The sequence below is a fragment of the Pristiophorus japonicus genome, chromosome 17 (genome assembly GCF_044704955.1).
Source record: "Pristiophorus japonicus isolate sPriJap1 chromosome 17, sPriJap1.hap1, whole genome shotgun sequence".
Classification (NCBI taxonomy): Eukaryota; Metazoa; Chordata; class Chondrichthyes; family Pristiophoridae; genus Pristiophorus; species Pristiophorus japonicus.
This window is the reverse complement of record NC_091993.1, coordinates 90,457,035-90,470,280: the sequence shown is the minus strand read 5'-3', so window position 1 is coordinate 90,470,280 and position 13,246 is coordinate 90,457,035. Positions and strand designations below refer to the sequence as shown.

Here is a 13,246-nt window from a genome sequence, read left to right as displayed (position 1 = left end):
GGACCCCAGTGCACTTCCTAAAGTGCATTTCTCTCAATCAATTTCTCAATTGTGAAATGTTTGCAATAGGCTAGCTTTCTCTCCCTTGAGTATGTCTCTGCTTTTTGACCTCATGGAGATAGTGACCTTAACTATACCATGTTGTCTAAATTATCATTTGCACAGATATTCACTTTGTAAAATTGGCAACTGATTAAAGGGCTCAATAGCTCCTGGGTAATTGATGTTAAATAATGTACTCCAAATATTCACTTGGGTTTTACATACTGATCTCAAATATTTGTGTAGAAATGATCTCAGAAATGCTGAAATAAACCATGTGTTTAAGATGTTAACGTTGTTATCTAGGGAGCCTGGAAGCCATCTCTTAATATCTCGACTGTGTTAACCTCCATTCACTTATTGATGTCTGAACCGAATCCAGACGACCCTCTCATGGCTGATATTGTGAGTTAATATATTTTTTTAACGTAATTGTTTAGGTACCCTGTATGCAATAAATGTTTACAGAACCCACCTCAAAATGAAAGTATTGCGAGAGTGAGTAGAAAATGTACAATGTATATTTAAAAAGGATTTTAAGCTAATAAATGGTAGGGGGAGGGCTTCGTCAGAAGCAATGATAAAAATAGTTTTTTTAATGGATAACAGCACAGTTCAGGTCACAAACATTGGTATAGATACTCCAGGTGAAGGGAATACTAAAATAACTACAATAGTTACAGCAGGAGTGCCAAATAAGAAACATGTTAAGTTAAACGATGTGAGAAAGACAACATCAGGGTAAAACATTAAGGTCTCTTGTCGAAATAACAGTTTTATATACTAATGCACAGAGTATAAGAAAGAAATTGAGTGAATTAGAGGCTCAAAAACAGCTTGGAAGCAATGACATTGTCATGATTGGGAGTTAGATATTCCAGGTTATAAGGTCTTTAGAAACTGGAAGAGGGGTAGCCTTATTGATTAAAGATGACAACATTAGTAAGTAAGAGAGGATATAGGTAAGGGAAAGCAATTAGTGGGAACTCTAGGTTGGAATTGAGGAATAAAAGAGGACTTAAAACTCGAATATGAGTTATCTACAGGCCTCCTGATAGCAGCAATGAAGTGGCAAAGTGTTTTAATTCAGAGATTAGAGAGGCTTGTAGCAAACGCAGAGTTGTTTTAATGAGAAACTTTAATTTTCATATTGATTGGGAAGAGCAGAGTAGCTCAAGTCAGAATGGTAATGAATTTCTTGAGTGCATTCAAGATAGTTTCTGGAGCAATGTGTACTAGAACCCAGGTCATGCTAGATTTAGTAGTGAGCCAGGCTTAATAATTTAACAGTAAGGGAACATTTATTTAATGGTGATCACAATATGATTGAATTTAATGTCAGGTTTGAAAAGGAGAAGCGTAACAGTTACTGAGATTCTAGATTTTGGTGAGGCTAACTTTTTAACGGAATGAGACAGAGACTGATGATAGCAAACTGGTCAAAACTGTTAGTGGGTAAAACTACAGATGAACAGTGGGAGATATTCAAAAAATAATTTAGCTTGATATGGGACCAGTATATATCCCTAAGGGGCAAGAGATCTACTTGCCAAATAAAACCGCCATGGTCAGTAACAGAGGTGAGAGATACCATAAAACTAAAGGAAAGAGCATATGAAGGTGCAAAGAATAGTGTAGATCCAGGGGACTGGGAGAGATTTAAAAAACAAAACAAAGGAAGACACAAAAGATAGTAAGAGCTTCAAAAAGGAATATAAAAAGAAACTTTCGAGGGATATCAAGATTAACTTTTTGCAATTATATTAGAGGATAAACAGTAGTTAAAGGCAATATGGGTCCTTTTAAAAACAGATGCAAGTAATGCAAATGAATGTAAGGAAATGGCAGGCTTGTTGAATAATAACTTTGTGTCAGTCACAGTAGAGGAATCGAATAAAGGAATTGATGGGGTCGATAGAAACTCTTTCTGTTGGTGTCAAGGACAGAGCCAGGCCATTCAGGAAAGAAGTTAGGAAACACTTTTTCACACAAACGATGGTAGAAGTGTGGAACACTCTACCACAAAAAGCCGTAGATGCTAACTCAATTAATAATTTTAAATCTGAGATCGATAGATTTTTGCTAGCCTCTGATATTAAGGGATATAAAGTCAAGGCGGATGGATGGAGTTGGGAGCTATGATCTCATTGAATAGTGGAACAGGGTCGAGGGGCTGAACAGCCCTTCATCCTGTTCCTATAATGAACACTTAAATGTATTAATTCAGTTGTGGTTGATCACTGAGCATGTAATGGAAATGTAATGTACTACCTCCTTTCATATTCCATCATTTAAATTAAAACTTTTAGGCTCTCTAAAATAGCTATCCTTTTCATTCTAACTGAGCAGATGTTTAAACTGTCGTGTGATGTGCGTAACTTGGTCAGCTATTGAACAGTTCTGCTCGAGTAAAATGCTGTTGTTACAGTATCTGCAAGGTTGTTGCATTAGAATAATCAGCTTTACATAATTAACTTTGAAAACACATGCAGAGGACTGCATGCATCTGCACATACAGATACATAAGAAATCATTTCACTACAGGGTATTACATTTTCAGCAAACATGACAGTTTGAGTCTGCATTTCTTTTGAAAATGAGCTTATTCACAATCATCAGCACACATCCCTGGATACTCTCATTAAACACATTTAAATTATTAAACCTAACTGTCATCAATTCTTTATCCTATTTGAAAATGGTTGCTCTAAAAAGGGTGATAACCAGCTTATGCATTTTGATTAGCTTACAAATTGTTAGCATGTTTGCAGTTCTTAATTTGAAAGTTTTGTTGTCAGCTATGGATAAATGGTGCAACAGGAGTAGAAATGTACATTTTGCCTAATATCTTAGCTCACAGAGGACCTCTAGTGTTACAAACTGCTATTACACAGACCTGTGCAAAGTAAGTCCTTGAAGGTTTTGGTGCTATGCCCTCAATAATGTGTGCCACAAAATAACTGCACCCCTGCATTGATTAGCAAAGAACAGCTAATCACAATTTACTCCTGATAATTCACATTTTTTTTGCTAAAAATATTTACGTTATCCGTTAATTCAAATTAAGCATCATAAATGGCAGTGGTCAAAAGGATGCAAGATTCTATAAAATTCCCACAAATTAATTTTTTAGCACTAAATTCCCACATTCCATATATGTTGCTTAATTTGAATTTAATGCTACAAAAGTGACTTATTGGATAGCTTGAAATACGAGCTATTGAGGGGTAAATTTTTGAGTCCTGTTGATACTTTATTGAATTTAATTAACACCTTTAAGGTTTCATGGTCTCTTAAAACTGTTTTTTTTTTCTTTGGCCTCACTGACGTGACTAATCATATACAGAAGCATTTTATTGTTTGAAATACATTTTTGACTGCTAAAAAGTATTTTGTGAGGCTTCATAAATTGTTAAACCTTTCCTCTTTCAGATCGTTGCAACTTTAGTTTTTGCCAGCAATTGTAAAGTGGTTTCATTGATCTGTACTTGGTCCTGACATTTTAAAACCCAGTTGGTATCTGTGGAAACATTTCCATTACTCTCAAATTATCATTTAATTATAGATATATCTATATATAGATATATATAGATAGTAGTTGGAAATTTAGTGTTGTGTTTACAGTGTAAAATCTGACTATAAACACTCTCATTTGATTATTTCCTCTTCTGCCTGTTTCCTGTGCTTTTGTGTTTTGGTGGAAAGAACCTATAAGCTAGGAGTCACCAGTAGACAAAGATCCCTGTTTGTATTGAGCATGTTTTTTTCATAGGATGTACATTCGGCCCAACCAGTCCATGCCGGTGCTTATGCTCCACCCGAGCCTCCTCCCATCTTTCCTCATCTAACCCTATCAGCATAACCCTCTATTCCCTTCTCCCTCATATACTTATCTAACCGCCCCTTAAAAGCATCGATACTATTTGCTTCAACCACTCCCTGTAGTAGCGAGTTCCACATTCTCACCACTCTCTGGGTAAAGAAATCTCTTCTGAATTCTCTATTTGATTTCTTGATTTGATTTGTGTATGCCTTCAGTGTAATACAAAGCAGTCAAATGTATCCTGAAAATAGAATTGACCACTTATTTTTTTTTTTAGTCATCTGAATTCAAATATAACAGGCAATCTTTTCTGGAAAATGCAAAACAATGGACATTAAAGCATGCAACACAAACAAAAAAGGACGAGGTATGTTTAAACTTATTCAACATTTGCAGAGAAGTAGGGGAATGCATAACTTTGTATTCCTAGGGGTGCCAATATGGCTTTGTAACTGACTGCTAAATGCATAAGGACACTCCTGATTGGCTGCTCTTTCTTTCCTGTTGAGTAGCAGACTTGAGGTTGGTAACTTGGTGCGGAGGGAATCAGTTGTTCAGCGATGGTTCGTAGTTTACATCAGAAAAAAAATGCACAAAGTTGCAGAATGCAAATCGCAAAGCATTAGTGAAAATCCCACAATCTCGTTTAATAAAAATGGATTTGGCTTATTCACTCTAAATTAATTGGCCCTACCTTTGTCCTATGATCACAAACCCAATACTTAAAACAAAAACTGGTTTAAATGCTGACTGGCATCATGGGAAATCTCAGCATGTGAATGGTACTGGTCCAACCAGACCAGGGAAGTTGCAGGCTGGATGCCTAGTTTGTGCTGAGTTAGCCAAGATCAGTCAAAGTAGAGGTGGGGTTACGTAGTCGACATCAGTGTTCCTGGCTTTATGCGGGTCAGGGAGGAATCAACTGGAGTTCGATTCCTGATTTGTATCCATTGACCTCGGCTGAAAAGCACCTATGTGTAGCTGTTAGGCAAGGACATGATCAGGCTAATCTTAGTGGCTCCCATGGTTAAATAGCCTGCCATTTGATTGTCTAGTTGGACACATGAAGAATGGCTACATGGAGAGCAAATTAATAGCAATAAATACTGATTCTTGTAGAACTGTCACTACCTTCAGGGTGCAGGAGAGAACATGTTGAGTTGGAAAGAATAGAAGAAACATGTTTTTTGTAAAGATGTTATTGTTCACATTATAACCTAGAAAAGCTACAATAAATTCTATGGCCCTGAAATTGTGTTCGGCATGTAGCTAAGGAGTGCGCCGCCGACTTTCGAAAGAAATCCGCACTTACCGGGTGCTAGGCCCCCTTCAAAAATTTGCGTTGTTTGGCTGCGGAGTTGAGTGCAGCGTAGTGGCCCATGGATCCCGGGGATGCATAAACGTACTTGGGATCACATGGGGCTGTGCTCCAATCAGAAAACCAAAATCTCCGAAGCTCAGTCATGATGGTTTAGTCTCACTCACCCCAGTTATATTATTAAATAAAACAGTGGCTCATTCAATTCTATAAATTAATAAATAAATCGGCCTCCCTCTCACTCAGTAAATTAATACATAAATCAGTCTCATTCGCTCTGGTAAATTAATAAATAAATTAGTGTCTCATTCTTGGTAGAGTTGTGTTGGGATCAGGAGATAGTTAGGTGGATATAGATATTTATTTGAAGATCTTTTTATTATGGCAGGTGTCTATTTGAAGCTGCTGCATATCTCCCCCCCCCCCCCCCTTTACACTGTGCAAACTGGCTCCTGCGCCTGTTTGCACTAGCCATAAAAGTTTATTGCCTAATTGGTGGGCAATTACCCCAACTGCCCCAGTAATAAGGATTTCACATTCAGATCAGAACTTGACAGATTGCAAATTTAGGATTTAGGGCAAGCGCATGTGGAAATCACGAACTTGCTGTCCTTTTCAAGAGCAGTATGATGGTGTTATTCTGTGTGCAATTATAATTATTCTACCATGAACAAAGTCGTATTGCTTAACATCTCAATTTACATCAGTGCCCAAGTATAAGATCATCAGACTAAATGAGAAGTGTAACTTTTTTCCCCAAGTGGATGACTTGAAACTTCTCTCCTTTATTTTAGATATCCAGCTGCCTCAAAGAGAATCGCAGCCAGATGGAACCAGCTCTGTCTAAGGATACGTTAATATCGAGAAAAAGGTCTGCCTGTGATACTGATAGTGCCAAAAAGTTCTGTTTATAAGTAGTGTTGTATTTTTGTATTAAGATGTTAATTTTTAATGTTTTTGTAACTATCCTGCAAAGTTGTCACCTCAATAAAATATAGCTGTTGGCTATGACAGTAAACTACCTGTAAAGTGCTGAAACAGAAAACAGGAGATGGATAAATGGTGGAAATGATATTAACATGAAATGATGAGATGAAGCATAATAAAATAAATTAAAGACATTTAAGAGATACAAAATGTGAGAATACCGGGGGCGTAGGGGTTGGAGGCGGATCTGAAACAGGAAAAGCTGACTATGTTAAGATCGGAAGTCGTTAGACAATATTCAGGTCAGAGGGCTGAGAAGTGTCCGCTAGAAAGATATGTGCTGTAAAGCTTGTGTTCAGCTTCAGCGGAACATTGTAGATGGCTAAGAGTGGGATGGGGAATTGAAGTTGCAAGAAATGGGGAGCTTGGGGCTGCACTTGTAAACAGAACTGAGATGTAATCTACATTTGTTCTCTTTCCACCCCATCCCCCTGTATAGAGCAGACTACTGTGAACGGTGGATGCAGTAAACTAGGTTGGCATAAATTCACATCAATTGTTAGCAATGTTTGGGGCTCTGGGCAGAGATGTGGGAGAAGTGAATGGACAGATGTTGCATTTGTTGTGCTTGTTCGGGACAATGCCAAGGAAGGGTAGCAGGTGGTCGGGGTGGTGGAAACATGAACCAGGGTGTCATTGAGGAAATGGTCCCTTTTGGGGGTTGGGGGAAGGAAGTTGTGTTTGAGAGTGGGATCATGTTGGAGGTTAAATGCTGATTTAATAAGAAACTTTAGCTTTCTAACAAAAAATTGTGCAGTTTCTAAATTTATAAAGCACTACTGGCTTTCTTGTGGCACTGCTCACGGTGAGCCTGTCTCAGTGTTGTCTTCTGCTTTCTGTCTGCCTTTTTATCTTCTCATTTCAGAGAGCAGGTATTCAGTACTGACGGGGGAGTTAATTCATTTAAAATGCTTACAATGTATTTGTAGTTTGCCCATCACATTCCTTATACTCTGACACCATTTAATCCACAATCACCACAAGTCATTTCCCTGTCACCCTAAGCCTCCTCTCCTGGGTACATGCACAGTTCAGTAGCATTATTGGCTATATGGAATGCTCCTCTCACCATTACTGCTTTATTTGCCCTTTTTTCCCTAAACTATGACCTCGACACTCTTGCCACACCACCTCTACCCACTTTCTGCTTTCTATTGCCTTCTGTCGCATTATTTGCTTAGCTGTGTTCCCCATCCCCCCACTGCTACTCTGTATTCCTGTCTATTCCCTCCCTCCATCTTTATAGCCTCAAACTTTAAAATACTACAAGTCTATTTGCCAACATGAACATTTAGTTTCTTTAAAGTAGTTGTAGTGTAATTTGAAGAGTGTAAGAACTTTAAGGGCAGAAATGCTGATTCCCATTGAGAAACTGTCAAAAGAGGACCCAAAAGACATCAAATGGGGCACGGTAGTTGGCAGGAAAGGTAGGCAGGTGGCTCAAGGCCAGAAGCCCAGTGCCCAACATGTTGAGCATATAAGTGCCAGTAGTTGTGACCTGTACAAAGATCAGAAGTAGGGGAGGTGGGGCCCACCTTGAGATTCCCAAGGCCTGAGATAATGGAGACAGAATCAACAGTGGGTGGGGTTTCAGGTGGGTGGTGACTGGCAGCAGGCCCAGGGAAGTCCAAGAGGAAAGGCCTAAGGCTCAACAAGGCAGCAGGAGCTGAAGTAAGGAGAAGTGAAGGAGATACTGACGGGACGAAATAAAAGTCAAGTTTCAAAAATACACTCTGGGAAAGGAGAATAGTGTCACGTACTCTCAGGAGAAATATAGCTTTTATGCACAAATTGTAACTTGTGCCTCCACAACATCAAATTCTCCGTTGTGTTGTGTATTTGTTTTCTTCGGTTGACAAAAATCTTTAGGTGAGGTAGCTCTCTTATTGTGCACAAGGTGGATTAAAAAAAAAAATGTTTATGGGATGTGGGTGTCGCTGGCAAGGCCAGCATTTAGTGCCCATCCCTAATTGCCCTTGACAAGGTGGTACTGAGCCGCCGCCTTGAATCGCTGCAGTCCGTGTGGTGAAGGCACTCCCAGCGTGCTGTAACGGAGGGAGTTCTAGGATTTGGACCCAGCAATAATGAAGGTACGGTGATATACTTAAAAGTCAGGATGGTGTGTAACTTGGAGGGGAACTTGCAGGGGAATGAGTCAACAAACCTCATTTTGCAGCAGCCAGATCTACACAATCCCACAAGAATTAATTTACCAGCCGTTCAGCAGAACAAAGCATTCATGAAATCAGTGAAAGCCTCATTAAATTATTTTACAGATAAAACAAATCTGGTTGAAAATTAAAACCATGTGGCATAATAGAATGCATGTTAATCTAACAATGCACTAAGCAAAATAAACGACATGTTTTTTACTCTGCTGATCCTTTTGTCTGTGCCAGTGAAGTAATCTGATAATTTAACTGCACAAATGCCAATGCAGAAAATGAATAAAACTAGAAACCAGAGCCAAACCTGAATTGGAGGGACATCAGGAAAGGAGCATGATAGACAGGGGAGGAATTTAATAAATTCATAAAATCTACCCTTGTACTTCTTACTTTTGATTGGCTTTTTGTACAAGTAATTTAAAAATCAACCCACAAATGTGTGACTCAATCAGTTAAACGGTCATCCTCGCATGTGAGGTCATCACCTGGCACATCATGTGACCATTTGAACCACAAGACATCTTACGTAATTCAAGACAGCAATAAAACAGGAAATAATGCCAATGGCTTTTTCAAGTGAAGTTGTTGGCTACTAGGATATATAGCAGTTAAACTTTGTTAGACCATGAAGAGAATCAAGCAGCAAGTTTCAAATCGATACTCCAAACAATCTGCAAAGCTGTTTAAAACATCAAAATATATCAAAACCATCAAAGTAGGAATCTGTCAGCAAAGTCTGTATTGGACTGATAACTGAGCTGTGAGAACCTCTTTCTAGCAGAAATAGTCTAGTGCTGGGGTTTAGGAGACAAATCTATATTCGAAACATCAAAACTATATAACATTTGTGAAGAGCTGTGAAGTAAAGTTGAGAACTCTGTCCATAGTAGGAGATATTGCCTGGAAAAAACAATGGCCCTGAAATTCCATGCATGGTTACCGGTACTGCCCTCCAGAACTGGAGTTTGGTTTCTGTATGTCTGTTTAGGTATAATGCGACAGCTAACCCACAATAACAACAACTTGCATTTATGTAGTAAAACATCCAAAGGTGTGTTACCAAACAAGATCAAACACAAAGCACATGAGATGTTAGGACATTTAGCTTGGTCAAAGAGGTAGGTTTTAAGGAACATCTTGAAGGAGGAGAGAGATTTAGGGAGGGAATTCCAGAGCTTGTGGCCTAGGCAGCTGAAGGCACGGCTGTCAATGGTAGAGAGATGAAAATCGGGGGATGCGCAAGAGACCAGAATTGGATGAGTACAGAGCTCTCTAAGGGCTGGAGGAGTTGGGGGTGGGGGAGGCAGGGATGGGAATGCAGCCGCAGAGGGCCACATTTTCATACTGCACCACCTCTCACTTGAAAGACGTAAAGGACGGGGAGAAGCCAAATGAAGAGTTATGGGGAGAGACAGAAACAGCAACTTGAAAACAGATGGGTTGAGAGGGAAATCATATATCATTACAGTATGGAATGCTTTGGAAAATCCACCAGTTTTATAAAATATGAAGGGCTCTTCATTTAAAGTATTTTAAAAAAAATTCTCAGATCTTTCACTTATTTCAATAACACAATCCAGGTAAAATGAAATATACATTTAGTTGCTGAAAGTTAGTGAAGGAGGGGGTGGTGGGAAGGTGGGTAAGTTCCAAATTAGCCTGCAAATTACACTGCAATACCATTATACAAATGCTTAACACAGTCACATCAATTTCATCTGTCCACTATAATGGAGGGTAGCCAGACAATCATCTGCAAAGGCTTCTCTTCCTGATCCTACATTGTTACCTCTGGTGTCCCCCAAGGATATATTCTTAGCTCCCTCCTATTTCTCATCTACATGCTGCCCCCGGCAACATCATTGAAAAACACAGCATCAATTTCCACATGTACCCTGATGACATGCAGCTCTACTTCACCATCACTTCTCGACCCCCCCGCTGTCTCTAAATTGTCAGACTACTTGTCCACAGTACTGGATGAGCAGAGATATCTTCCAACTAAATATTGCTAATACCGAAGTCATTATCTTTGATCGCTGCCACAAACAGCATCCCTCTCTAGCATCTGTCTTGAGGCTAAACCAGACTGTTCACAACCTTGGCGTTATATTGGACCCTAAAATGAGCTTTCGACCACATATCCACGCTATAAATAAGATGACCCATTTCCACATCCATAACGTCGCCTGATTCTGCTCCTGCCTCAGCTCATCTGCTGTTGAAACCTTCATCATTGAAGGTGTGAAGAGCACCACCTGACACAGCGGCACTGGAGGTCCAGAAGAGGCTATCCTGTGCCTACAGAGGAGAAGGGCATTGTTTATCATGTTTGGAAACATTCAAAAGCTTTTTGCATACAATGAATGATTTGAAGTGCAGTGATTTGTGTAGATAAATGTGACAAACCATTTTACACAAAGCAAAATATCGCAAACAGCAATCAGATGAACAACCAGCAATCTCTTTTGGGTGGTGTTGGTTGAAGAAGTAATATTGGCCCTTCTCCAAATAATGCTAAAAGATCTTTAACATCATCTGAGTGGGCAGTTGGGGGGGCCTTGGTTTCATCCATCAACCAAAAGATGACAACTATGACATTGTAGCATTCCCTCAGTGTTGCACTGGAGTTTCAGCCTCAATTAGGTTATCAAGTCACAGAATGGGGCTTCAACCACAACATCCTGGCTCATACATGCCATCCTGAAAAACTACCCAATATGTTCAAAAAAGCCTAAAAAACTAGCAACTCAAAAATAACCCGAAACATTGTTATGATAAATGAAGACAAGTGTGAGACTGGAAGTGCAATGTACAGGCTTATTGTAACTTAAGCTGTGGGTATACCCAATGTTCTCAGACTTTTATAAAGGATATAAAGCTGAAGCACACAAAACCATAGTTTGCAGCAGCAGTGATTTTAGAACATACTGAAGGGTAAATCTGAGTGCTGAAGGCAGGAAATTCATTTTCTACAGGGGTGTGCGAGCATGCCTCCTCTGAAAGGTTTATTGGCACTATCTAGGATTTTGGGAACTATTGTCTTTCAAGTGTAAGAAAGTGGCTTTTGATGTAATAAGTTGTGTTATGGTTTCATTTTAAAATTGATATTTTTTCATTAGGGCTGTTTGATTCTATTAAATTCTGACCACATGCTCTCAGGCAATTTTTATCAGGGGTGTCTTGATTACTTTAGGACACTCCCATTGTATTCAGTCCACTGTCTTAACAGTGAAAATAATCACAGGACAGATAGGGTGGCTGTGGCAGCTACCAGACAGGGAGGAAACAGGAATAATTAAATCATGAAATAGCTGTTGATCCTCAAAGGCATCCGCAAAGCGCAACATCCCCACATGGGAATCCCTGGCCCAAGACCACCTTAAGTGGAGGAAGAGCTTCTGAGCACCTCGAATTTTGTCGCCGAGAGCATGCAGAAAACAAGCGCAGGCAGCGGAAGGAGCGTGCGGCAAACAAGGCTTCCCACCCACTCTTTCCTCCAACGACTGTCCCACCTGTGACAAAGACTCTAATTCCCATATTGGACTGTACAGCCACCTGAGAACTCACTTTTAGATTGGAAGCAAGTCTTCTTCGATTTCGAGGGACTGCCTATGATGATGTGATCTCTGATCAACCAAGGCCATGTAGTATATTCTGTTCTCGTGACATGATCAAGACGTACTCAAAGCAGGTCCAGGGACATGATAAAAAAGGGGAAGAAAAACTTTGTTAAGGGACTCGTACGTGCCGCAATGAGGATAAAAAGTGATTTGGGAGAAAGATTTCGAGCAAGGATAGAGATAAGAACTTAAGAAGAGGAGCATCAGAAGAATACTTCACTCGAGACTGTGACCCCCCCCCTCTCCTTCCCAAGCACATGTAATATTAATCTCTGACATGTTATTGTTAAATCACTATTCAAAGCATTAATGTGTACTAAGGCTTGTTAGCTTTTTTACAATAAATACTTGCTACTGTTAAAAACATTTGTGTCGTCCTCTTAAATCTTGGAAGGGTCATAAAAATATGAACATTTTAACCTTGAAAATCAGCATAGTTGTACAAGATTGGGAGGAGGGGTCTTCAGCTGTGACAAGAGTAAGACACAAAAAGTAAAAAGAATCGAAATCGAAGTGTGACATCGCAGGTAAGTGATTGGCTGGTGAATTGATGAGTATCTTTTCTTTTTTTTAAAACCTTGGGCATTGGTGTAAGTTAGGAGCTCCAATTAAATTGATAAGTGATAGTTATTATCTAAAAAAACCTAATTAATTAAATCAGTTGTTTGCTGAGTAGCAGCTGGGTGTGTTTTGCTAAGGTTTAACATTTATTTTTGCTTGATAGTTTGGAGTCTAACTAGAGGGATGGCAGGGCAGCTCAGTCCCGTGGATTGCACATCCTGTGGCATGTGGGAGGTGATGGACGCTTCGCGCAGCCTGGACGACCATGTGTGCAGGAGGTGTCTCCAGCTGCACCAACTCGAGCTTCACGTTTTGGAGCATGAGCGGCGGCTGGAGTCACTGCGGTGCATCTGCGAGACTGAGAGCTACGTGGATAGTACGTTTCTAGAGGTGGTCACCCTGCAGCTTAAGAGTGTGCAGGTAGAAAGGGAGTGGGTGACCGCCAGATAGAAGAGGAGGACTAGGCAGGTAGTGCAGGAGTCCCCTGAGTCCATCTCGCTCTCCAACTGGTGAGGGCGATGGTGTCTCTGGGGAGTGTAGCCAGAGCCAAGTCCATGGCACCATGGCTGCACGGGGGTGGTGGGAGGAAGAAGAATGGAAGAGCTATAATGGTAGGGGATTGAATAGTCAGGGGAGCAGACAGGCGTTTCAGCTGCCGCAGACGTGACTCCAGGATGGTATGTTGCCTCCTGGTGCCAGGGTCAAGGATGTCACCGAGCGGCTG

At 40.2% G+C, this 13,246-nt stretch overlaps 1 protein-coding gene across 3 annotated transcripts in view; it reads left to right on the top strand.

Annotated features, from left to right (window-relative positions):
* Positions 1 to 6,320, top strand: part of ube2t (ubiquitin-conjugating enzyme E2T (putative)) — a 65,875-nt gene extending 59,555 nt beyond the window's left edge. For all 3 annotated transcript variants that reach the window (XM_070858938.1, XM_070858936.1, XM_070858937.1), the window contains exons 5-7: positions 349 to 447; positions 4,143 to 4,232; positions 5,978 to 6,320. In XM_070858938.1, coding sequence (XP_070715039.1) covers positions 349 to 447; positions 4,143 to 4,232; positions 5,978 to 6,097 — 309 coding nt within the window. In that variant the 3' untranslated portion in view covers positions 6,098 to 6,320. The remainder of the gene's footprint in view (positions 1 to 348; positions 448 to 4,142; positions 4,233 to 5,977) is intronic.
* The last annotated feature ends 6,926 nt before the right edge of the window (positions 6,321 to 13,246 follow it).